The sequence below is a fragment of the Rhinoraja longicauda genome, chromosome 2 (assembly GCF_053455715.1).
Source record: "Rhinoraja longicauda isolate Sanriku21f chromosome 2, sRhiLon1.1, whole genome shotgun sequence".
In the NCBI taxonomy this organism is placed as follows: domain Eukaryota; kingdom Metazoa; phylum Chordata; class Chondrichthyes; order Rajiformes; family Arhynchobatidae; genus Rhinoraja; species Rhinoraja longicauda.
The window spans coordinates 106,315,126-106,342,005 of record NC_135954.1 but is presented as its reverse complement, the minus strand read 5'-3'; the positions used below and the strand labels follow the sequence as shown (position 1 = coordinate 106,342,005).

At 44.4% G+C, this 26,880-nt stretch overlaps 1 protein-coding gene across 7 annotated transcripts in view; it reads right to left on the bottom strand.

Annotated features, from left to right (window-relative positions):
- The window catches only part of pard3aa (par-3 family cell polarity regulator alpha, a), a 946,605-nt gene that overhangs the window by 113,192 nt on the left and 806,533 nt on the right, over positions 1-26,880 (bottom strand). For 6 of the 7 annotated variants that reach the window (XM_078425377.1, XM_078425385.1, XM_078425406.1 and 3 more), the window contains one exon: positions 6,856-7,119. The exons of the other annotated variant lie outside the window; for it this stretch is intronic. In XM_078425377.1, the coding sequence (XP_078281503.1) occupies positions 6,856-7,119 (264 nt within the window). The remainder of the gene's footprint in view (positions 1-6,855; positions 7,120-26,880) is intronic. 7 annotated transcript variants of the gene reach the window in all.

Below are 26,880 nucleotides of genomic sequence, written 5' to 3'. Positions count from 1 at the left end.
GACCTTTTAATGGAAAGAAAGCTCTGGCTTTATCAGAGCTGACTTCTGCCAAAAAACAGATGGGGCATGAAAGGAAAATGACTTTGAAACTAATCCAACTGTTAGTGTTGCTTGCAAAGGCTCATTTTAAAGGTATACTACTGTGCAGCACAGTTCCAAAGCATTGAAATGTCACATAATATCAGCTCACACTGAATGGTTTGAATGTGTTGATAAATTAGAAGAACTCTGAAGCAAAATGTAATTTGAAATCAGGCGAACATTTATATCCCTTAATTATTCTATGAGGCATAATATATATATATTTTTTTAAATGTTGAATGGAAAGGGAACTTGTTTCCAAAGAAATAACTAAGCAACTTGACAGAGAGGAATGTAAGTGAAATAAAGGTTACCAGAAGTCACACTGCAACTTACTCAGATGTAAACTTTTTTGAAAATCTAGCAGTATATACCTGCTAAATAATACCTTCATTAAACATAGCAAAATATAATCCAAGACCTCCCGTCTGAATTCCATAAGAAAAAGTTATATTGCAGTATGAATTACAGATGTCTATTGTTGTCAATCTTTTGCAAAAAGTGTTTTATTTACCTAAAGTACAGAAAAACGAAAGATAAACTCTGGCAACTCAAGGGGGAATGATGAATAAGGGAATAAATGAATATGGACAATAGATATTTAAACGAGAGGTCTTCAAAGGCACTCTTGAAACTGGACATCATGATGTTATTTAAGACTATCTGGTCAGCCACGAGAATTTAATAACACAGTATATCGTTAATTAATTTCATCTCTCGGGATTTATTTATTTTGGTCTCGCTGAGACTTGCTGACAATTTAGAGCTCTGGCAAATCTTCATTAATTAAGTATTTCTTCTTGTGTAATGCAATGCACAAAAATTAATTAGACATACAATTTTGAAAACAGAGGTCAAAGAGGTTTTTTAAACAGCTCATCACACAGTTCCGGCACAGGCCTTTCACTTTTCATTATGAACGGGATGAAGGGAGAAGTAAAAGATCCAGTCATTCCAGAGAGTGTTGACATTTCCGTTGTTAATAGCGGCAAAATTGGGTATTCCAAAGACATTCGGAAATATTATAAGTGCACGATGAAAAGTAAGCAAACTCGGAGATTAGTTTCGTACTTTGCTGGTTTAAACCGAAGATAGACACAAAAAGATGGAGTAACTCAGCGGGCCAGGCAACATCTCTGGAGAGAAGGGATGGGTGACGTTTCGGCTGAAGAGGGGTCCCGACTCGAAAACGTCACCCATTCCCTTCTCTCCAGTTTTGCACTACTGCAGTACATTGGCGATTTACAATACAATACAATATATTTTTATTGTCATTGTACAGGGGTACAACGAGATTGGGAATGCGCCTCCCATACGATGCAATAATTTAATTAGCTAGTCAGTATTCATTTAAACAACCCAATGAAACAAATTGTAACCGTTTTAAAACAGAAACTTGGAAACTTAGTAAACTTGGAGATTAGTTTTGTACTACTATAAGAAGATAACTGCAGATGCTGGTACAAATCGAAGGTTTTTATTCACAAAATGCTGGAGTAACTCAGCAGGTCAGGCAGCATCTCGGGAGAGAAGGAATGGGTGACGTTTCGGGTCGAGACCCTTCTTCAGACTGATCAGTCTGAAGAAGGGTCTCAACCCGAAACGTCACCATTCCTTCTCTCCCGAGATGCTGCCTGACCTGCTGAGTTACTCCAGCATTCTGTGAATAAAAGGATTTGTACTACTGTTGTACACTAGCAATGTGTTGATATTGCAGGCAGCAACACAGCTTTCCTGGGAGTGGTGTAAGCACAGTTGAGTCTCTTTGAACGACACAAAGGAAACAAAATTGTCGAACGCTTGTCAAGTCCGCATTCATTAATAAGGTAAAGGCAGAGCTGTCAACCATCTGGCATTTTATTTAAAAAACTTTGGTCTTATACCTCTGCCGTTTTATAGCAACTAGTCGGAACTTCGTGTGCACGTAGCGCCACCTCATCTGTCACATTACTTGACAGAATTCAATAGGTCATGTCAGGAATCAATGCACGTTATACAAGGAAAATATCTCAGCAATAAAAAGGTTCTTGAGTAGGCTGCAAGGCACAGGACCAGTTTTCCTGACGAGAGAAAAGCAAAGTTGATGTCTGTTTAGAAGCATTTAGACATCAATAATAACGATCGCAGCTCACTATTCCGGGGTGGATCCCCACCTATATCCTGTCTCGTTGCCCGGGAATAGGAAGTGCATTTCCTCAACCCCGTCTCCAGCGCATTCTTCCTCTCTAATCTAAAATACACACTTCAAAGATTGTTTAGGTTTTTAAAATGAGTAAGTCATCAGAGTTGCAAAGTAATTACTCTACACACGTTTGACCTTCTTCTCTTACTTACAGGCACACACACGATACGTTTAGCCCAGGAGGGAAATGGATCTGCCAACAGTTATAAAAACACAAAATACGTGAAACATGGAATTATAGTGATGAGTGGAAAGGATTGGGGATGTGCGAAGATCGGGGGGGTGGGTGTCAGTCTACCCCACGACAGAAGGGGGAGGAGTTGTACACACAAACACACGTACAAACACACGTACACACAAGCACAAGATGAAAGAGAACGCTTCAAGTTGCTCGGTAGAAAATATCTTATGCAAATAAATCACTTTCCATAAAAATAACCTTGTGAATTGAAGATGTCACAAAACCAAATTTTACAACTACAAATTATAATCTTCATCCCGTACATCGTGGATGAATGAAATAGAGAGTTCTGGAAACAAAGCCAACTCGAGCTTTGAGTGCCTGCCCAGAAATAACTTAATAAGTGAACTTGACTACAATATTTTTTGGGGAGCCACATGAAATTATATCCAGGACTAGGTGTACTGAGCTAATAACAGCACTCTAATCGAGCTCATTACAACACACTAATCAGAAGTTCCAATCCCAATAAAGCATACATGACCAAGGTAAATGGGCGAACATGGATTCTCATCACAATTACCAGGTGAGGCAGTCAAATATTCAGCATACTACGCTTTGTATGAAAGAAACATTTTCATGAACGTCAGGTAATTTTCTCCATGGCTAATTTCTTCCAAGTATGTGTAATTGAAGCAAGCATTATGAAATTTAAATATTAGATGATAGTACTTTTGTTTCATATTATACAGGATTATTAGCAGGTGTGAAGTGCACTCAGTGAAACTGAGGACAGAACCTTGGAGTGGAGGTTTTCAATGTATGTTTTGGTCAGTATTGTACACTGTGGCACACTACATAGAGCCATGAGCATAACTTAGCTCATGTTATGTGGTACATTGCATAAACTTCATCCATACCTGATATTATTGCAGTGTTTGGATGTTGCACTATTGAGGTTAGAACAGAGAACGATGCAGTATAGGGGCAGGCCCTTCAGCCCACAATATCTGTGCCAAATATGTTATCAATTTAAAATAACCTCCTCTGCCTGCATGTGATGCACATCCCTCCATTCCCTGCGCACCCATGTTTAAATCCCATTTAACAGCCATCCTATTTAAATGCCTCTCAATTGCCACTAACGTATCTACTTCACATCACATCAATGGAATTCAGTACCACAATCATTTAGAGATTCCCCATCACATTATTCATTTAAGTGTAACGTCAAGAAGTGGCTTATTGAGAACCAACAATGCCAACACTGATGCTAGTTTTATCCAACTTGAACGTGACTTTTGAAACTTAAACTTTAAAAATGTAAGCTTTAAATTAAGACTGTACTCACACTGTATTTTTACATCTGCTATTTGGGGTTTTTTCCGCTCATTTTAATTAACTGTATTGCTTTGTATGGTAATGTACTATATTTTTAACCATTGTACATATTGTATTGTATTTATTTTCTCGGATGCCTAACAGCATCAGGCTTAAGGGACTGTCGATGAGATGAAAACTAGCTTCTCGGCTAACTCGAGTCCATTTTCATTTGTTTGAATGTCAATTCATGTACATTGTCCCTTTTTCAAATAAATGATCAAATAAATGATTAAATAAATACTTCCACCACCAACCTGGTAGCGTGTTCCAAGCGCCCAGCACTCTCTGTGTAAAAACAACTTGCCCCGTACATCTCCTTTAAACTTTCCCTCTCTGACCTTAAAGCTCTGCCCTGTAGTCTTTGATATATCCAGCCTGGGAAAAAGGTTCTGACTGTTTTCCCTGTTTATGCTTCTCACAATACCATGCACTTCGATCAGGTCTCCCCTTTTCTTCTTCTTCTTCTTATAGAAACTTACAAAATTCTTAAGGGGTTGAGCAGGCTAGATGCAGGAAGATTGTTCCCGATGTTGGGGAAGTCCAGAACAAGGGGGTCACAGTTTAAGGATAAGGGGGAAGTCTTTTAGGACCGAGATGAGAAAGGTTTTTTTCACACAGAGAGTGGTGAATCTGTGGAATTCTCTGCCACAGAAGGTAGTTGAGGCCAGTTCATTGGCTATATTTAAGAGGGAGTTAGATGTGGCCCTTGTGGCTAAAGGGATCAGGGGGTATGGAGAGAAGGCAGGTATGGGATACTGAGTTGGATGATCAGCCATGATCATATTGAATGGCGGTGCAGGCTCGAAGGGCCGAATGGCCTACTCCTGCACCTATTTTCTATCTTTCTATGTTTCGTATCCACCATCATCCATGTTTCAAATGTCACATCGCTGCCATCGTCCGTCCTGAAAAGGTTCCGGTTCCCCTTGACCTCTGACATTCCAGAGAAAATGTCCACCCTCTCTTTATAGCTAACACTCTCTAATCCTGGCAGCATTCCAGCAAACCTCTTCAGCAGCCTCTCCTGCAATGGGGCGGGCAGAATTTCACACAGTATTTCAAACGTGGCCAAGCCAAAGTGGCATCGGTCTGAAGAAGGGTCTCGACCCGAAATGTCACCCATTCCTTCTCTCCCGAGATGCTGCCTGACCTGCTGAGTTACTCCAGCATTTTGTGAATAAATCTTTATCACTATCTCCTTGTGTTGCCATTTGCAGGGAGTTATGGACTTGGGACTCAAAGGTGCCTCTGTACATCAATGCAGCCACGGGTCTTGCCATTAACTCTATACTCTCCCCTTACATTCAACATCCCAAGTGCACCTCGCATTTGCTCAGATTAAATAAACTCCATCTGCCATCTCTCTACCCATATCAAGAGAGAGTTAGATAGAGCTCTTAGGGTTAGCAGAATCAAGGGATATGGGGAGAAAGCAGGAACGAGGCACTGATTGTGGATGATCAGCCATGATCACATTGAATGGCGATGCTGGCTCGAAGGGCCGAATGGCCTACTCCTGCACCTATTGTCTATGTATCTATGTACCTATCAGCAACTGATCTAAACCTGACTCTTACTATAAATATAACTAAAACTAAAACCAAATAAATCTGACTATTTTTGATTAGTACAGGTGTCGGGGGTTATGGGGAGAAGGCGGGAGAATGGGGTTAGGAGGGAGAGATAGATCAGCCATGATTGAATGGGGGAGTAGACTTGATGGGCCGAATGGCCTAATTCTGCTCCTATCACTTATGACCTCATGACGTTTGGCTTGCTGCCTTCTTCTGCTTTAGTGGGGTATTCTTATATCCCATATACATTCCTGGATATTTCTTTCTATATTACCAATACCTATCAATTAATATTTACCCAGTAATTTTTCATTGATGTGTTTCATTACTTGTGCTGTGATGATATTTCCTTTACAGACATACGAGATCATAATATCATAAGTGATAGGAACAGAATTACGCCATTCGGCCCATCAAGTCTACTCCGCCATTCAATCATGGCTGATCGATCTCTCCCTCCTAACCCCATTCTCCTGCCTTCTACCAATAACCCCTGACACCCGTACGAATCAAGAATCTGTTCATCTCTGCCTTAAATATATCCACTGACTTGGCCTCCACAGCCTTCTGTGGCAAAGAATTCCACAGATTCACCACCCTCTGACTAAAGAAATTTCTCCTCATCTCCTTCCTAAAAGAATGTCCTTTAATTCTGAGGCTATGACCTCTAGTCCTAGACTCTCCCACTAGTGGAAACATCCTCTCCACATCCACTCTATCCAAGCCTTTCACTGTTATGTACGTTTCAATGAGGTCCCCCCTCATTCTTCTAAACTCTAAAATCTTCTAACAGCATGCAACTGCCAATGTGTTGCTCCACTAAACCTCGAGTAAAAAAACTTAACGCGCAGTATCTCTTACTAAACCACCCCCCCACTTATCGTCCTCAGCAAAGGCGCACAATGACCAGCTGTTACGATGCACTGATATTTCACTTGAGCAAGGAACTGCAAAACCGGTCAGCAGCTGAAATCCTATTTCAGTGGAAGGAATTTAACCACAAGAGCAGGAGTGATAACACCGGAAAAAAAGAAATAAATGGAAGCAAAGAACGACGATTTTAAGCAAGATTTGGTTTCTCCAATCTGTCCATAATATGTGCACGATAAGCCAACTCGGTCGTGAGACAGAGGAGTCGCGGTTATTTTTAAAACGAAGCAGAAAATATAAATATGGATCCGGTTGGATTATGGCCATGCAAATCTTCAAGTACAATTGTGATAAGATGCTTTTACATGCATCATCTATGCAAGCATTGCCCGAAGATGGTGCAGCAAGCACATTGGTAATTTTGGCTAGCGTCAGAATTGTAAAGTAGTGACTAATTAGAAGCTCAACGCCAAATGGCGTTACTTTAGCAAGCATTCCGTGCTTTGGAAAGTACTAAGGTAGCAAGCACAACTTGCAGGAATGCTGTCAGAGCAATCTTGCAGGCAGAAAATCCATCCAATTACCTTTCACTAGTTGCAACTTTCCCATTCCTCGGTTTATTGACTTGAGCATAAACCGCTTCCATTGGCTGCGTTTCCTCCCTTGCACTCTGTGGTCTAGCGTTTAACATCAGGTTCCGTCCGACGTCTGCAGAAGAGTCATACCAGCTCATGCCAGCATATGTCGGGTCATCCTCGGATCCATAAGGTCTGCTTAAGTCATGTGGATCCATATAGTCTCGTTCCCGCGCCTGCCGCTCTCGAATTTCCCGGTGTTTTGCCTGAATTCTGTAAAATTCATTAACATCAGATCACCTTGTGGCAAGTAGGTAGTCTTCATAAACATGTCAAATTGAAGCACTCTGCTCATGGTGCCAAGAGCATTACTGAATTTTAAGAGATTCTCTTAATAAAAATGATATCGAGGGCAAATTGGTGGCAAAACTTTGCCCTGTCTAGGAGAGTCCAGGTTCAAATCTCCGCCTCATACATTTGGACTTGGCTCCCATCTGTGAGCGGGCATTGTGTGCAGGAAGGAACTGCAGATGCTGGTTTACACAAAATGCTGGAGTAACGCAGCGGGGACAGGCAGCATCTCTGTAGAAGGAATGGGTGACGTTTTGGGCTGAGACCCTTCTTCAGACTGAGTTAGTCTGAAGAAGGGTCGCGACCTGAAACGTCACTCATTCCTTCTCTCCAGAGATGCTGCCCGTCGTGCTGAGTTACTCCAGCATTTTGGGTCCATCCATGAGTGGGTGTTTCTGCTCCTCAGCCAAAAAGGAAGCGCGTCCCAAAGAAAATCCACGTCATGACCTACAGAACATGGAAAAATCCCACGGTAAGTGGTCTGTTCCACTGTGTGATCAGCCATGATCACATTGAATGGTGGTGCTGGCTCGAATGGCCGAATGGCCTACTCCTGCACCTATTGTCTATTGTGATCTGTCCCCTATTATTTATTTTGGAGTACTCCAGATGACAGTGACTTGAGGAGCTGAGACAGGCTGAACCCTTGCTGAAGGAGGACTCGCGGGCTGATCAGGGGGATGTGAATCAGAAGGCATGTGCATTGAAAGTAAGTAAAGTAGTACCTATTTCTTCATTGCAACAAGCAGAAACAGAAAATGCTGCAATCAACACCATGCCATGGGAGCCGTCATCCAACACACCCTTCACAGGCAGAGGCAAACAGTGGTCATTGGTTTAAAACTCATTTTCAAGGTGAATTATTCAGAGTTAAAGATGAGTCATATAAGCACTAATCAAATTGCCCAATTGCCCTCAACAATTTGTATGCTTTTACAATCACCTTAAACAAAAAAACATAGAAAATAGGTGCAGGAGGAGGCCATTTGCTCAACGTCAATAATAATGCTCAAGAAGAGTGAGATGTCGTTCCTCAATGACTACCGACCAGTGGCACTAACATCCGTGATGATGAAGTGCTTTGAGAGGTTGGTAATGGTGCACATCAACTCCCACCTCAGCAAGAACCTGGACCCATTACAATTCATCAATGGAGGATGTGATCTCACTGGCTCTCCACTCCACACTGGGCCACTTGGACACCAAAAATACATACGTCAGGCTATTGCACATTGACGACAACAAAGTGTTCAACACCGTCATCCCCTCTAATCGTGCTACCAAGCTCAGGGAACTGGGTCTCTGCGCTTCTCTTTAAAACTGGTTCTTTGATTTCCTCATCAGCAGAACACAATCGGTATGAATTGGCAACAATAGACAACAGACAATAGACAATAGGTGCAGGAGGAGGCCATTTGGCCCTTCGAGCCAGCACCGCCATTCAATGTGATCATGGCTGATCATCCCAAATCAGTACCCCGTTCCTGCCTTCTCCCCATACCCCTTGATTCTGTAAGTTGCCTATTTGGATAAACTTCTCAAGATGATAGCCCGTTTCAAGAGCTACTAATCACAATTTTATTCACTTCCAAAAGTACTTGTGAGCAACGTCACGAAAAACCTCCCTGGTATTTAAATTAGCATATGTAAGGTCAATCCTGAAAGGTCACACATATGCAACCTTGCGTTATCCTCTCAGGAGTAATTTAACAATAGTTTTAAATGGTCAGGCCCTGGAGAGACGTGGAGCGGAGAGTCCAAGAGGTATAGGTGCACACTTCCTGAAAGTGGCCACACACATAGGCAGAGTGGAGAAGGTGGCATTTGGCACTTTATCAATAGTCAATAGTCATTTATTTGTCACATACACATAAATGTGCAGTGAAATGAAAAATTACCCGCAGTTCAACAATAAGACCAATAAGAATAATCAATAAAAATGCAATAACACATACAATCATAAACCAACACCAAACAAAAGAAACATCCATCACAGTGAGTCTCCTCCAGTCCCCTCCTCACTGTGATGGAAGGCCAGAATGTCTTTTTCTCTTCCCTGCCGTCTTCTCCCGCGGTCAGGCTGTTGGAGTTGCCACGTCGGGTCGGTCGGGGCTCCCGACATTGAAGCCCCCGCCGGTTACAAGTGGTTACAAGAGTAGCGACGTTTAGGGTGGAACTGCAGATGCTGGTTTACACTGAACTGGGGCAAGTGACCATTCTGCCCTGGGCCTCCTCCACTGTCAGAGTGAGGCCTAGCGCCAATGGGAGGAACAGCACCTCATATTCTGCCCTGGGCCTCCTCCACTGTCAGAGTGAGTGAGGCCTAGCGCCAATGGGAGTAACAGCACCTCATATTCTGCCCTGGGCCTCCTCCTCTGTCAGAGTGAGGCCTAGCGCCAATGGGAGGAACAGCACCTCATATTTCGCTTGGTCAGCCTACACCCCAGCGGTATGAATATATAGGACTTCTCTAACTTCAAGTGAGCCTTGCTTTCCCTCTCTCTCCATTCCTCCCCTTTCCCAGTTCTCTGACCAGCCTGACTGTCTCTCCGATTACATTTTATCTCCGTTTGCTTTCTCTTCACCTTCTCCGAGCTAACTATTATCTATTCCCGTGACTGCCTGACCACGGGAGAAGATTGAGGAGGAGATAAGACTTTTCTTTGCCTTCCATCACAGTGAGGGTGTGCCTGGAGCAATCACTGTGATGGCTGTTTGTGTTAAAACTGTAATTGTGTGTCTTGTGTTCTTTATTGTCTACTGCCGGACCCTGACGTGAGAGGACGCTGGCGCTGTTTGTTCGCTGCTTCTCCATTTTTATGTCTTGTTTGCTTTGTAAAGCGTCTTTGAGTATCTTGAAAAGCGCTATATAAAATAAATGTATTATTATTATTATTATTATTATTCTACATTTTCCTTGATCTCCTCCTCTTTTGACGTCTCGTTTTCACACACTTTACCCTTCCTTAACTCTGTGCCTCCCTCTCCCCTGACTCCCAATCTGGAGAAGGGTCTCGACCCGAAACGTCACCCATTTCTTCTCTCCACAGATGCTGCCTGTCCCGCTGAGTTACACAAGACGTGGCCCAATGGTATAGCTGTTCCACATTTGGAGTACTGCATGCAGTTCTGGTCACTCTGCCAGAGGAAGGAAGGCATTAAGCTGGAAAGGGTACAGAAACAATTCACCATGATATTACCAGGACTCGAGAACTTAAGTTATAAGGAGAGGCTGAATGGATTGGGACTTCTTTCCCTGCAGCATAGGAGGTGGAAGGGTGACCTTAAAATGGGATTCAAAATCATGATAGACAGAGATGATTCGCATCTCCTTCCTAAAGGAGATGCGAGGAATTTCCTTAGAGGGTGGTGAATCTGTGGAAATCATATCATATCATATCATATATATACAGCCGGAAACAGGCCTTTTCGGCCCTCCAAGTCCATGCCGCCCAGCGATCCCCGTACATTAACACTATCCTACACCCACTAGGGACAATTTTTACATTTACCCAGCCAATTAACCTACATACCTGTACGTCTTTGGAATGTGGGAGGAAACCGAAGATCTCGGAGAAAACCCACGCAGGTCACGGGGAGAACGTACAAACTCCTTACAGTGCAACACCCGTAGTCAGGATCGAACCTGAGTCTCCGGCGCTGCATTCGCTGTAAAGCAGCATCTCTACCGCTGCGCTACCGTGCCGCCCATCTTTGCCACTGAAGGCTGTGGAGGCCAAGTCAGTGGATATTTTTAAGGCAGAGATAGATAGATTCTTGATTAGTACGGGTGTCAGAGGTTATGGGGAGAAGGCAGGAAAATGGGGTTAGCAGGGAGAGATAGATCAGCCATGATTGGATGGCAGAGTAGAGGATGGGCCGAATGGCCTGATTCTTCTCCTTTTACTTATGACTTTGTGAGATAAGAACTTTTTTCACCCAGAGACTTGTGAATTTGTGGAATTCTCTGCCACAGAGGGCAGTGGAGGCCAATTCACTGGATGAATTTAAAAGAGAGTTAGATAGAGCTCTAGGGGCTAGTGGAATCAAGGGATATGGGGAGAAGGCAGGCACGGGTTACTGATTGTAGATGATCAGCCGTGATCACAATGAATGGCGGTGCTGGCTCGAAGGGCCAAATGACCTCCTCCAGCACCTATTTTCTATGTTTCTAAGGACAGTCTTATTCCCAGGGCAGAGCAGTTCAGATCTCGAGGGCAGTTTTAAGGTGAGAGGATAAAGACTTAAAAGAGATCTGAGGTGCAATTTCTTCATGCAGGGGGTGGTGCTTGAATAGAACGAGCTGCCACAGGAAGCCATAAAGGTGGGGTGAATGGTAACATTTTGAAGACATTTAGACAGGTGCATGGACAGGAAAGGTTTTGAGAGATATATACCAAATAGAGGAACGCAACGGTAGAGTTGCTGCCTTACAGCGCTTGCAGCACCAGAGACCCGGGTTCGATCCCGACTCCGGGTGCTGTCTGTACGGAGTTTGTACGTTCTCCCCGTGACCGTGTGAGGTTTTCGTCCGAGATCTTCAGTTTCCTCCCACACTCCAAAGACGTACAGGTTTGTAGGTTAATTGGCTTGGTATAAGTGTAAATTGTCCCCGGTGTAGGATAGTGTTAACGTGCGGGGACCACTGGTCGATGGAGGCCTGGTTTGCCGAAGGGCCTGTTTCCGCGCTGTATCTAAATTAAACTAAATTAAACTAAACTGGAACTAGCTCGGCTGTAACATTTGGTTTGCAAAGATGAGTTGAGCTGCAGTGCCTGCTTCCATCCAGTTTGATTCTATAACAACGCTTAATGCACAGAGCCAGAAATGGCACCTTGAACATGCCATCCTGATTCATTTACAAGTTCTGTCTGTGCAATTATTAACATGGTTCTCTCAGGACATTTGCAAGCAATCTACAACAAATTGAAAATTATGTTCAAATCCATTTTTCACATTTATCCATTGTTTAACTATCTAAATTATACGGAGTGCTAAACAAATAGTTTTTAGTGAGATGATCAATTTAATTATTTCTAATAAAAAGAAATTAAACTGTCGGTAAAAGTTGGACACATAATAAACATTGGTTATCTGTTTAAATGTCATGTTGATCAGTGATATTATGCCTTATACATAAGGATGCCTCAGGACATTCTCTGCAGTGACAGAAGTGGCCTTGAATTTTTTTTTCTGTATTAATTTTAATTTTTATGCTGTAATTGTAATTTTTTTTTTTTGTTGCACAATCCGCAGGCGTTGCCACTTTCATTTCACTGCATATCTTGTATGTGTATGTGACAAATAAACTTGACTTCACTTGACTTATATAAGATTCACCTTCAATGCGTTTCTTGAGATCCAATATTATAACGTAGCTAAATTCATTGTCATCGGATGTTCAAGTGGAAGAGTAATATGAACTGCCTGAAAATGCTTCAAGTGTATGGAATGGAATGAAATATTTTATTGTCACGTGTGACAAGGCACAGTGAAATTCGTTGCTTGGATACCCAAGGTATGCAAATAGTGGCCACTACGGGGCCCTAGTGAGACCGCACCTGGAGTAGTGTGTGCAGTGTTGGTCTCCAAATTTGAGGAAGGATATTCTTGCTATTGTGGGCGTGCAGCGTACGTTTACTAGGTTAATTCCCGGAATGGCGGGACTGTCATATGTTGAAAGACTGGAGCGACTGGGCTTGTATACACTGGAATTTAGAAGGATGAGAGGAGATCTTATCGAAACGTATAAGATTATTAAGGGGTTGGACACGTTAGAGGCAGGAAACATGTTCCCAATGTTGGGGGAGTCCAGAACCAGGGGCCACGGTTTAAGAATAAGGGGTAGGCCATTTAGAACTGAGATGAGGAAAAACCTTTTCAGTCAGAGAGTTGTGAATCTGTGGAATTCTCTGCCTCAGAAGGCAGTGGAGGCCAATTCTCTGAATGCATCCATGAGAGAGCTACATAGAGCTCTTAAGGATAGCGGAGTCAGGGGGTATAGGGAGAAGGCAGGAACGGGGTACTGATTGAGAATGATCGGCCATGATCACATTGAATGGCGGTGCTGGCTCGAAGGGCCGAATGGCCTCCTGCACCTATTGTCTATTGTCACTGACAAAGTTCCTCCTTTATTCTTCCCCCCAGCAGTTCCCCCCATGCCAGGTCCCCCACTGTCCATTGTTCTTCCCCCTCTCTCACGGCCGCCCCCCCACGCCAGGTCCTCCATTGTTCTTCCCCTTCCTCCTTCAAGGCGGTCTTCCCATGCTCCCGTTGAGGTTTCGCCGCCGATTATCGGAGGACCTAACATGGTCCAATAACACTGCTGCGCTGGTCAGGAAGGCACAGCAACGACTGTTCTACCTAAGAACACTGAAGAAGTCTGGTCTACCCCAACAGCTGCTGACGACATTCTACCGCTGCACCATAGAGAGCATCCTAACACATGGTATCCCTGTGTGGTATCTCAGCTGCACGGAGGCAGAGAGGAAAGCTCTTCAGCGGGTAGTCCATAGAGCTCAGAGGACTATCTGAACACAGTTACCAGCCTTGGAGGGCATCTACAACCCACGATGCCTCAGAAAAGCCACCAGCATCCACAAAGACTCTTCACACCCCTGCAACAGTCTGTTCGAACTTCTACCATCGGGGCAGATGATACAAGGCCTTCTACGCCCGCACCTCCAGACTCAGGAACAGCTTCATCCCCAGGGCCATAGCTGCCATGAACCGGTCCCGCTGAGCCGGATGGTCACATCGCACAGTGATCCGGCACAGACCTACTTATACTTTATTCTGTTTTAAAACTGTTACAATTTGTTTCATTGGGTTGTTTAAATGAATACTGACTAGCTAATTAAATTATTGCATCGTATGGGAGGCGCATTCCCAATCTCGTTGTACCCCTGTACAATGACAATAAAGATATGTTGTATTGTATTGTATTGCATTGTTTACAAAGCAAATACAGCTTGGCAACAAAGGAGATTCATCCCACGTGAAGCATGGACTTCCATGTCCTGCCGAAATCTCAGTTCATTTCTTCTTCACCAACGGCAGCTTCAAGAAAGTAAGCAGTAACCATCTTAGACAAATCTACACCTTCCCTGCTCAAAGCATACAACGAGTCTCTTAAAAGACACTTTGTGTGGAATTACCGCCGTGAAAATATGTCCATATTTCCAATTCATTTCGACCGAGGAGAACATTATCATTTAAAAGGAACATGATGGGAATTTATCAGAATTTGGGAACTCTAAGGCCATTCCTGGGATGGCAGGACTTTCATATGAAGAAAGGCTGGATAGACTCGGCTTGTACTCGCTGGAATTTTGAAGATTGAGGGGGGATCTTATAGAAACTTACAAAATTCTTAAGGGGTTGGACAGGCTAGATGCAGGAAGATTGTTCCCGATGTTGGGGAAGTCCAGAACAAGGGGTCACAGTTTAAGGATAAGGGGAAAGTCTTTTAGGACCGAGATGAGAACGGTTTTTTTCACACAGAGAGTGGTGAATCTGTGGAATTCTCTGCCACAGAAGGTAGTGAGGCCAGTTCATTGGCTATATTTAAGAGGGAGTTAGATGTGGCCCTTGTAGCTAAAGGGATCAGGGGGGTATGGAGAGAAGGCAGGTACGGGATACTGAGTTGGATGATCAGCCATGATCATATTGAATGGCGGTGCAGGCTCGAAGGGCCGAATGGCCTACTCCTGCACCTATTTTCTATGTTTCTATTGCAGGTGTTTGGACTGCAAATGCACTTTTGTTCTTTTGTTATGTTTAATATTTAATTATCTATTTGCTTTTCAAATTGAAGTACTCCGTTTGGAGAACAACATTAATGGATAGATTTTGCAACTAAATGGGAAGAAGTTGAACCTTGACGGAGGGTATTAGATTTGTTAAACTGTGGAGCCGGGTGGCGATATTTCAAATAATATTTAACACTGGGGAAAAAAAACACCGACTCTAGTATAATAATATTAGGTTCTCCTCGGGAGTTTTTTTAGGACACTGATAGGGCCTCCTACAGTTTGACCCTTGATAGACCAGCTGATCTTTAGTAGTTCCAGATGGTCTTTAGTGCAAGACTATACTCAATTCTTCTTTTCCTATGCCCTATGAGGGTCACAAAGTACCTGCAAAGAAATACTCTCAAGGTACAGGGAGTCCAAATTGCTGTTTAAACATTAGAAACAATTCACCCTCAATTTGAAGTCATGAGACAAATATTTTTTTTTAAATCACCTTGCTGTATGACAAAAGTCAAGCGGAGAAATGCAGAGTTTTGCTGACATCTCCAAAGACCAGAGTTTTTTTTTTAAAAAAGGGGTTAATTTTAAGAGGAAATATCCTTCTCCGGAACAGGGCGGCACGGTAGCGCAGCGGTAGAGTTGCTGCTTTACAGCGAATGCAGCGCCGGAGACTCAGGTTCGATCCTGACTACGGGTGCTGCACTGTAAGGAGTTTGTACGTTCTCCCCGTGACCTGCGTGGCTTTTCTCCGAGATCTTCGGTTTCCTCCCACACTCCAAAGACGTACAGGTATGTAGGTTAATTGGCTGGGTAAATGTAAAAATTGTCCCTAGTGGGTGTAGGATAGTGTTAATGTACGGGGATCGCTGGGCGGCACAGACTTGGAGGGCCGAAAAGGCCTGTTTCCGGCTGTATATATATGATATGATATGATATTCTAATGCAAAGTCTCTACACAAAGTGTTAACCTTTGTTCTGGCTTGATATTTTACTTTAAATTTGATTCGCCATGTATGATGAGATTCGGGAATGGTCCTTGTCAATGAATTTTAATTAAAAGACCCCTCAAGCTGGCACCAATTTAAGATGTAGACTTCTGACACGCGCTACAATGTAGGCCAACGTTTGACTAATTAAAAAGATGGGGTGTGTAATATCGGAGCACTTGCACTGTGTTGCTTCCGCGGCGTTGCTATTCGTTTGCAGTTTACTGTTACGTTGATTCGTGCACCCGCCCAGCGATGCCGAAGGAACAAAGAGAATCCTTCAATCTATTGCCGACAAATGGGCTGTGACACCCGAAAGAAAAGCAGCTAACAAAAAGCACCCTGTTCAATCCCCCCCCCCCCGGCTTGCCCCTTGCGATTGACCAATCTTAGCATATTGTAAAGACAAACTAGGGTGAATCCCACCATTCCTCAACCTTGGGCAAGGTCAAAGAGAGGCCAATGGATTGCAGATGAGCACTTACCAAGGTACTTAAACATTTCTGATATCTGTTCAATTACAAACAAAACTGGAATGCTAAAGATACCATGTCACGCCACACTTTACCTCATTTTAAAATCACTATTTCTAGATTTTGGAAATGTTGCACGTTAATAATATTATTGATATCTAAAACTAATGCTTGTTGCAGAATGTATTTATGTATGAACTGTTCCATTGTCTAAGTCCTATATACTAACGTGAACCCAACTTTGGACTTGCCTTCCCCATGTCTGTCCCATTGTCAATTTCCTTATAATTAAAAGCAGCTTCTTTCATATCATATCATATCATATCATATATATACAGCCGGAAACAGGCCTTTTCGGCCCTCCAAGTCCGTGCCGCCCAGCGATCCCCGCACATTAACACTATCCTACACCCACTAGGGACAATTTTTACATTTACCCAGCCAATTAACCTACATACCTGTACGTATTTGGAGTGTGGGAGGAAACCGAAGATCTCGGAGAAAACCCACGCAGGTCACGGGGAGAACGTACAAACTCCTTACAGTGCAGCACCCGTAGTCAGGATCGAACCTGAGTCTCTGGCGCTGCATTCGCTGTAAAGCAGCAACTCTACCGCTGCGCCACCGTGCCGCAGTAATGAATGAATTATGTTTCCGCCAGGCTTTTAATTTCCGTCTCCTTCTCCTTGTTTCTGTTGTCCCCTTTCTATCTGAGCTTGCATCTGAGGCAGCTTCACCCGCAATGACATTTGGACTTTGCCGCTGCTACTGAAGTGTGCTGGCAGCAACTGCTCAGACGAGCTAACGTTCTTCTTCATTTTAACCAGATTTTAAAAAAAGTCTGCAACTGCCAAAATCAACAAACATGTTATTTCCCATTCCCTGCATGAAAGTTAATTAGTTGCTCCAGACCAATGTTCAAGTGTTTGATCAATCACATATGACCCTTGTACTCGGCTTGTACTCGCTGCAATTTAGAGGATTAGACAATAGACAATAGACAATAGGTGCAGGAGTAGGCCATTCAGCCCTTCGAGCCAGCACCGCCATTCAATGCGATCATGGCTGATCACTATCAATCAGTACCCCGTTCCTGCCTTCTCCCCATACCCCCTCACTCCGCTATCCTTAAGAGCTCTATCCAGCTCTCTCTTGAAAGCATCCAACGAACTGGCCTCCACTGCCTTCTGAGGCAGAGAATTCCACACCTTCACCACCCTCTGACTGAAAAAGTTCTTCCTCATCTCCGTTCTAAATGGCCTACCCCTTATTCTCAAACTGTGGCCCCTTGTTCTGGACTCCCCCAACATTGGGAACATGTTATCTGCCTCTAATGTGTCCAATCCCCTAATTATCTTATATGTTTCAATAAGATCCCCCCTCATCCTTCTAAATTCCAGTGTATACAAGCCCAATCGCTCCAGCCTTTCAACATACGACAGTCCCGCCATTCCGGGAATTAATCTAGTGAACCTACGCTGCACGCCCTCCATAGCAAGAATATCCTTCCTCAAATTTGGAGACCAAAACTGCACACAGTACTCCAGGTGCGGTCTCACCAGGGCCCGGTACAACTGTAGAAGGACCTCTTTGCTCCTATACTCAACTCCTCTTGTTACGAAGGCCAACATTCCATTGGCTTTCTTCACTGCCTGCTGAACCTGCATGCTTCCTTTCATTGACTGATGCACTAGGACACCCAGATCTCGTTGAACTCCCCCTCCTCCTAACTTGACACCATTCAGATAATAATCTGCCTTTCTATTCTTACTTCCAAAGTGAATAACCTCACACTTATCTACATTAAACTGCATCTGCCATGTATCCGCCCACTCACACAACCTGTCCAGGTCACCCTGCAGCCTTATTGCATCTTCCTCACAATTCACACTACCCCCCAACTTAGTATCATCTGCAAATTTGCTAATGGTACTTTTAATCCCTTCGTCTAAGTCATTAATGTATATCGTAAATAGCTGGGGTCCCAGCACCGAACCTTGCGGTACCCCACTGGTCACTGCCTGCCATTCCGAAAGGGACCCATTTATCCCCACTCTTTGCTTTCTGTCTGTTAACCAATTTTCTATCCATGTCAGTACCCTACCCCCAATACCATGTGCCCTAATTTTGCCCACTAATCTCCTATGTGGGACCTTGTCGAAGGCTTTCTGAAAGTCGAGGTACACCACATCCACTGACTCTCCCTTGTCAATTTTCCTAGTTACATCCTCAAAAAATTCCAGTAGATTTGTCAAGCATGATTTCCCCTTCGTAAATCCATGCTGACTCGGAACGATCCCGTTACTGCTATCCAAATGCTCAGCAATTTCGTCTTTTATAATTGACTCCAGCATTTTCCCCACCACTGATGTCAGACTAACTGGTCTATAATTTCCCGTTTTCTCTCTCCCTCCTTTCTTAAAAAGTGGGATAACATTTGCTATTCTCCAATCCACAGGAACTGATCCTGAATCTATAGAACATTGAAAAATGATCTCCAATGCTTCCACTATTTCTAGAGCCACCTCCTTAAGTACTCTGGGATGCAGACCATCAGGCCCTGGGGATTTATCAGCCTTCAGTCCCATCAGTCTACCCAAAACCATTTCCTGCCTAATGTGGATTTCCTTCAGTTCCTCCATCACCCTAGGTTCTCCAGCCCCTAGAACATTTGGGAGATTGTGTGTATCTTCCTCAGTGAAGACAGATCCAAAGTAACGGTTTAACTCGTCTGCCATTTCTTTGTTCCCCATAATAAATTCCCCTGCTTCTGTCTTCAAGGGACCCACATTTGCCTTGACTATTTTTTTCCTCTTCACGTACCTAAAAAAACTTTTGCTATCCTCCTTTATATTATTGGCTAGTTTACCCTCGTACCTCATCTTTTCTCCTCGTATTGCCTTTTTAGTTAACTTTTGTTGCTCTTTAAAAGAGTCCCAATCCTCTGTCTTCCCACTCTTCTTTGCTATGTTATACTTCCTCTCCTTAATTTTTATGCTGTCCCTGACTTCCCTTGTCAGCCACAGGTGTCTCTTACTCCCCTTAGAGTCTTTCCACCTCTTTGGAATAAATTGATCCTGCAACCTCTGCATTATTCCCAGGAATACCTGCCATTGCTGTTCTACCGTCTTCCCTGCTAGGGCCTCCTTCCAATCAATTTTGGCCAGCTCCCGCCTCATGCCTCTGTAATCCCCTTTGCTATACTGCAATACCGACACTTCCGATTTTCCCTTCTGCCTTTCCATTTGCAGAGTAAAACTTATCATGTTGTGATCACTGCCTCCTAATGGCTCTTTTACCTCTAGTCCCCTTATCAGATCAGGATCATTACACAACACTAAATCCAGAATTGCCTTCTCCCTGGTAGGCGCCAGTACAAGCTGTTCTAAGAATCCATCTCGAAGGCACTCTACAAACTCTCTTTCCTGGGGTCCATTTCCAACCTGATTTTCCCAGTCTACCTGCATGTTGAAATCTCCCATAACCACCGTAGCATTACATTTTTGACACGCCAATTTTATCTCCTGATTTAACTTGCACCCTAAGTCGAGGCTACTGTTTGGGGGCCTATAGATAACTCCCATTAGGGTCTTTTTACCCTTACAATTTCTCATTTCTATCCATACTGATTCAACATCTCCTGATTCTATGTCACCCCTTGCAAGGGAATGAATATCATTCCTTACCATCAGAGCAACCCCACCCCCTCTGCCCACCTGTCTGTCTTTTCTATACGTTGTGTACCCCTGAATATTCAGTTCCCAGCCCTGGTCCTCTTGTAGCCATGTCTCAGTGATCCCTACAACATCATACTTGCTCATGACTAACTGAGCCTCAAGCTCATCCACTTTATTTTTTATACTACGCGCATTTAAGTACAACACTTTAACTTCTGTATTTACCTCCCCTCTCACATCGTTCACAATTGGCCCTGCCCTTAATTTATTTTCCGCTCTAGAACTTCTGTTCCCATTCTTCCGAGAGTCTTTTGCAATATCTCCTGTATTCCCTTTTACCTCATCTTCATATTCACAATTTGTTAACCCCTCCCCCCCACTACTTAGTTTAAAGCCACAGGTGTCACACTAGCAAACCTGCCTGCCAGAATGTTTGTCCCCCTGAGGGGGGGATCTTACAGAAACTTACAAAATTCTTAAGGGGTTGGACAGGCTAGATGCAGGAAGATTGTTCCCGATGTTGGGGAAGTCCAGAACAAGGGGTCACAGTTTAAGGATAAGGGGGAAGTCTTTTAGGACCGAGATGAGAACGTTTTTTTTCACACAGAGAGTGGTGAATCTGTGGAATTCTCTGCCACAGAAGGTAGTTGAGGCCAGTTCATTGGCTATATTTAAGAGGGAGTTAGATGTGGCCCTTGTGGCTAAAGGGATCAGGGGGGTATGGAGAGAAGGCAGGTACGGGATACTGAGTTGGATGATCAGCCATGATTATATTGAATGGCGGTGCAGGCTCGAAGGGCCGAATGGCCTACTCCTGCACCTATTTTCTATGTTTCTATGTTTCTATGACCCAAAGAAGGAGAACGGGCCATGTAGGGAATCCCTTTAAACCGTGGTAAAAATTATGTCCCTTTTATGATTCCATCTGGTGCGCCTGGAGTTGAATTCCTATAATGCCAGCAAGAATGCCCCCCCTTTCAAGAGCTTCATTTTCCTGCCCTTCTATTCAACAATAATGCCAATTTTCTGGTACAGTCGGGAGCACATCAAGTAATAACTTTACCTTGTGAACTGGCTCTTTGCGCTGGATGCAAGTTGAGAATTTAGCATCAACTCACTTTCCTTCCCAAAGCCCATCATTCCTCAATGCCTGCAAACTACTCATCTGTGCCTTGAAAATACTTGAGAAGAGAACATCACAATCTCCGGGAGAATCGAATTCTAAAGGCATCACAAATCCCTTAGCAAAGAACAAAATCCTCGTCAAGGTGTCCATTTTATTTGAGACCATGGTATTCAGATAAGGGAAAATCAAATCAAATTCCCTTCAATGACACGGTCTCCCACTCTTCCAAATTCCAGAAAGTGTTTCAGTTTAGTTCAGTTTATTATCACGTGTAACGAGGTACAGTGGAAAGCTTTTTGGTGCGTGCTAACTAGTCAGCAGAGAGACAATACATGATTACAGTCAATCCATTGACAGTGTACAGATACATGATAAGGGAATGACGTTTAGTGCAAAGTGAAGCCAGCAAGGCCAAGGTTAGTCCGAGGGACGACAGAGGTCGATAGTAGTTCAGCACTGCTCTCTGGTTGTGGTAGGATGATTCAGTTGCCTGATAACAGCTGGGAAGAAACTGTCCCTGAATCTGGAGGTGTGCGTTTTCCCACTTCTATACCTTTTGCCCGATGGGAGAGGGGAGAAGATGGAGTGGCCAGGGTGCGACTCGTCCTTGATTGTGCTGCTGGCCTTGCCGAGGCAGCGTGAGGTATAAATGGAGTCAATGGAAGGGAGGTTGGTTTGTGTGATGGTCTGGGCTGCGTCCACGTGTGTTTTACTCCTGAATATTTCACTCTTTCTCATGTTATATTCCGTTCTCCGCTCTCCTGCCCAATTACCCGGTCAATCCATTTTCCTTTTCGCCACCTCCTCCTGGCTGACTTGCCTCACTGCCTAACGATACAATGCGATAGATCTGCCAACCGAAATTGATCTGCCAACCGACATAAAACACAAAATACATGAAACATGAAATTAAAATGACAAATGGAAAGGATTGGGGATGTGCAAAGATTGGGAGGGGGGGAGAGGAGTCAGTCTACCCCACGACAGAAGGGGGAGGAGTTGGACAGCTTGATAGCCACAGGGAAGAGGGATCTCCTGTGGCGTTCTGTGCTGCATCTTGGTGGAACCAGTCTGTTGCTGAAGGTGCTCCTCAGGTTGACCAGTGTGTCATGGAGGGGGTGGGCTGTATTGTCCAAGATGCTCCGCAGTTTGAGGAGCATCCTCCCCTCCAAGACCACCTCCCTTGAATTCAACTCTGCCCATTAATCTAACTATGCACTTCATAACATCGGAAAAATTGGTGCACTGCAAATGATGGATGTGAATTGTCATTATCGAAGATTCAAACACTGACACGATGAAGGCACCCTTTGTTTCTCCTGTTTCCAGTCCAGTAAGCAATACAGTCAACACATTGCCCCCAACTCCATCGCCCCAGGTGTTTTCTAAGGCCTGACTGAATATCTTATATTAAAAAAATCAATAGACTAATTATATCCCTATAACTGCCCTGCCAACTACATTCTCAAAAAGAAAAATAGATATGTCAAATAGCATTTAAGTCATAGAATCATAAGCATGGAAAACAAGCCCTTGAGGCCAATATGTCCATGCTGACACATCTTTCCGAATCCGAAACACTGAGTCCATAGCTTTCTCCGCGTTGGAGGTTCGAGTGGTTGACGAGATATATTATAAATGTTGTGAGCCCCTCAGGCATTGTCCCCAGGTTCCAACTACAAGGGCGAAAAGAAAAATCTTCCTCGTATCAAGTCAAGTCAAGTTTATTGTCCTTGCTTGTGGACTCCGTACAGTCCATCCAATAAATGGAGAGACCCTCAGGTTGTAAAGCAGGGTGGGGGCGAGTCGGGGTGAGCCGTGTTTCAGTGAAACAAAGACCACCGCCGTCCCTGGTGTCCCTTTGAAACAGCAGCCTTGCCCTCGAGTGTTTGAATGTTGGGGAAATGGGGGGGGTGTAATACCAGAGGACATGGCTTTTTAAGGTGAGAGGGGAACGTTTAAAGTAGACTTACAAGGACAGTCAGAAGATGGACAGAAAATGCTGGAGGGGCTCAGCGGGACGGGCAGCATCTCTGGAGAGATGGAATGGGGCGACGTTTCGGGTTAGTCAGGGGAAAGGGAAACGAGCTCTCGGGGCTAGGGGAATCAAGGGATATGGGGAGAAGGCAGGCACGGGTTGTTGATGGTGGACGATCAGCCATGATCACAATGAATGGCGGTGCTGGCAGGAAGGGCCGAATGGCTTCCTCCTGCACCTATTTTCAATGTTTCTCTGTTTCTATGAGAGATATAGACGGTGATGTAGAGAGATATGGAACAAATGAATGAAAGATATGCAAAAAAAGTAACAATGATAAAGGAAACAGTCAGAATCTTTCTCCCAGGGTGGAAATGTCATAGACTCAGGGGCCTTAGCTTTCAGGGGGTATGCCGGGTATTTACTTTTAACACAGAGAGTGGTATGTGCCTGGAACGCACTGCTAGGGAGGTGATGGACGGTGAAAAAATAACAATGTGTATGAGGCATTTAGAGAGGCACATTAAAAGGCAGTGAATCGAAGGATGCTGACCAGGATTGGGCCCTCGTAGCCCCCAATGGTATTGAAATCTCAGTCACCGAGGACAACGTCAGAAGATCCTTCAGAGGTTCACGAGATTGATCCCTGGGATGGCGGGACTATCATATGAGGAAAAATTGAAAAGACTAGGCTTGTATTCACTGGAGTTTAGAAGAATGAGAGGGGATCTTATAGAAACATATAAAATTATAAAAGGACTGGACAAGCTAGATGCAGGAAAAATGTTCCCAATGTTGGGCGAGTCCAGAACCAGGGGCCACAGTCTTAGAATCGAGGAGTTGGTGGCCTTTCCTGGAGACTGATTTTGAGAGCTCCACTGCAGACGTAACATCTTGGAGCTTGCGATCCCTTTGCCAGGGGTCGACCTTGGAGTTCCAGCTATGGGTGCTTGTGGACTTTAACATCGCGGAGCCCGTGGTTTCTGATCAGAGACCGACTTCGGGAACTCCAAGCCGCAGGAGTTTCGACCGTCCCAACGTGGAAGCTTCGATCGCCCCGACGCGGGAGCTTCGATCTCCCCGATGCTTCGACCACCGGCTGCCCCAAAGGATGGTTCGATTCCCCCGACCGCAGGAGAATAAAGAGGAAGAGTTTTTTTGCCTTCCATCACCGTGAGGAATGTGGGGAATCTGCTGCGGTGGATGTTTATGTTAACTTTTAAGTAGTTGTGTGTCTTGTTATTTTTTTCTTTGTGTGGCTGCATGGCAATTCACATATATCACTGTACCTTAACTGATACATGTGACAATAAAAGACCTTTGAAACCTCTCAAAACATAATTTATGTACAACCTCGCCAAATGTCGCAGATGCAAACAATCTGAAAGGCAATAGATTTGAAAACACAAAATAGTGCAGCCAACATCTGAAGAAGGAAAAGAAAATCGAGCGGCACGGTGGGGCAACGGTAGAGTTGCTGCCTCACAGTGCCAGAGGTACGGGTTCGATCCCGACTGTGGGTGCTTGTCTGTACGGAGTTTGTACTCCGTGTGACCGAGTGGGTTTTCTCCGAGATTTTTAATTTCCTCCCACCCTCCAAAGACATACAGATGAGTAGGTTAAAAGAAGATCTCCCGGTGGCCGAGCACTTCAACTCCCCCTCCCATTCCAAGTCTGACCTTTCTGTCATGGGCCTCCTCCAGTGCCATAGTGAGGCCCACTGGAAATTGGAGGAACAGCACCTCATATTTCGCCTGGGCAGCTTGCAGCCCAGTGGTATGAACATCGACTTCTCCAACTTTAGATAGCTCCTCTGTCCCTCTCTTCCCCTCCCCCTTCCCAGATCTCCCTCTATCTTCCTGTCTCCACCTATATCCTTCCTTTGTCCTGCCCCCCTGACATCAGACTGAAGAAGGGTCTCGACCCGAAACATCACCCATTCCTTCTCTCCCGAGATGCTGCCTGACCTGCTGAGTTACTCCAGCATTTTGTGAAGAAATACCTCAGATGAGTAGGTTCATTGGCTTGGCATAAAAATGTAAATTGTCCCTCGTCTATGTAGGGGTAGTGTTAGTGTGTGGGGATGGCTGGTGGGCGTGGACTCAGTTGGCCAAAGGGCCTGTTTCTCTCAACTAAACTAAAACAGGTTTCAGGTATGGATCTTTACATAGTTTTTTAGATGCCAAGAGAATCAAAGGATAAGTGGTTCATGTAGGAGAGTGGCACTGAGGTAAAAGATATTCCATGTACCATATGGTGAGGCAGGCAGAAGGGTCCAGATGGCCAATTCCTGCTCCAATGTCTTGTGTCGTTATAATCTTGTACTCAAAGTGGGCGGCACGGCGGCGCAGCGGTAGAGTTGCTGCCTTACAGCGAATGCAGCGCCGGAGACTCAGGTTCGATCCTGACTACGGGCGCCGTCTGTACGGAGTTTGTACGTTCTCCCCGTGCCCTGCGTGGGTTTTCTCCGAGATCTTCGGTTTCCTCCCACACTCCAAAGACGTACAGGTATGTAGGTTAATTGACTGGGTAAATGTAAAAAAAATTTTTTTTTAATTGTCCCTAGTGTGTGTAGGATAGTGTTAGTGTGCGGGGATCGCTGGGCGGCGCGGACTCGGTGGGCCGAAGGGCCTGTTTCCGCGCTGTATCTCTAAATCTAAAAAAAAAATCTAAAGCATAAACGCCATGCCCACGGATAGTGCCTGGCCTATTGAGTACTTTGAACCCAAACTGCACGAACAATGTCCTGCTGTGTGTTAACGGTTCAACATTTCATTCAGTAAATCGCTTCGATATAAATCGCAAGTTCCTTGAAACACAACCTGCAAAAATCAGCAAAACCAGCTCTTGACGCATGTCCTGAAAACGCCTTTCACAAACAAGCTGAGCTCTTCCAAATCTTTCTGAGTTTACAGATCATTGCTTCAGAGGGACTGCTTTCTCTCGGCACGTTGGAAAGTAACGGCTATTGTTTGCACCAGTTGAATCACGACCTCTGTTTGCACTGCGGTCAAATGTTACCAGCATCTCTTCCATACTGCACCAGTGTGTCAATGACAATGAAACCTTTTTGGCCACAGTAGACAGTGAATTACAAAACTGAAATCGGGCTGTCATTCGCAAGGCCAGTATTACTGCTTATCACTAACCCCACTTAAACTGAACACTGTGTAAACTGAACACAGATAGCGGGGCAGGCAGCATCTCCGGAGAGAAGGAATGGGTCGAGACCCTTCTTCAGTCTTCTGCAGAATGCTCTCTCGACCCGAAACGTCACCCATTCCTCCTCTCCAGAGATGCTGCCTGTCCCGTTGAGTTACTCCAACATTGAGTGTCTATCTTCCATTTAAACCAGCATCTGCAGTTCATTCCTACATAAACTGAACCCAGGCCGGTTCCACCGAGATGCAGCACACAACGCCACAGGAGATCCTTTTTCCATGTGGCTATCAAACTGCACAACTCCTCCCCCTTCTGTCATGAGGTAGTTGCTCAAGATATTGTTGAGGCCATACAGAGTATTGTTGTATTCGGTTTCGGTCACTCAGCTATCGGAGCGATGCCATTAAGCTGCAAATTGTGCAGAAAAGACCTACAAGGATGTTGCTGGGACGAGAGGGACTAAATTACTTTAATTTAAACTCTCTTAAAATTAACTAAGTTAAAAGTTGGGCATGTCTGGGACTTTA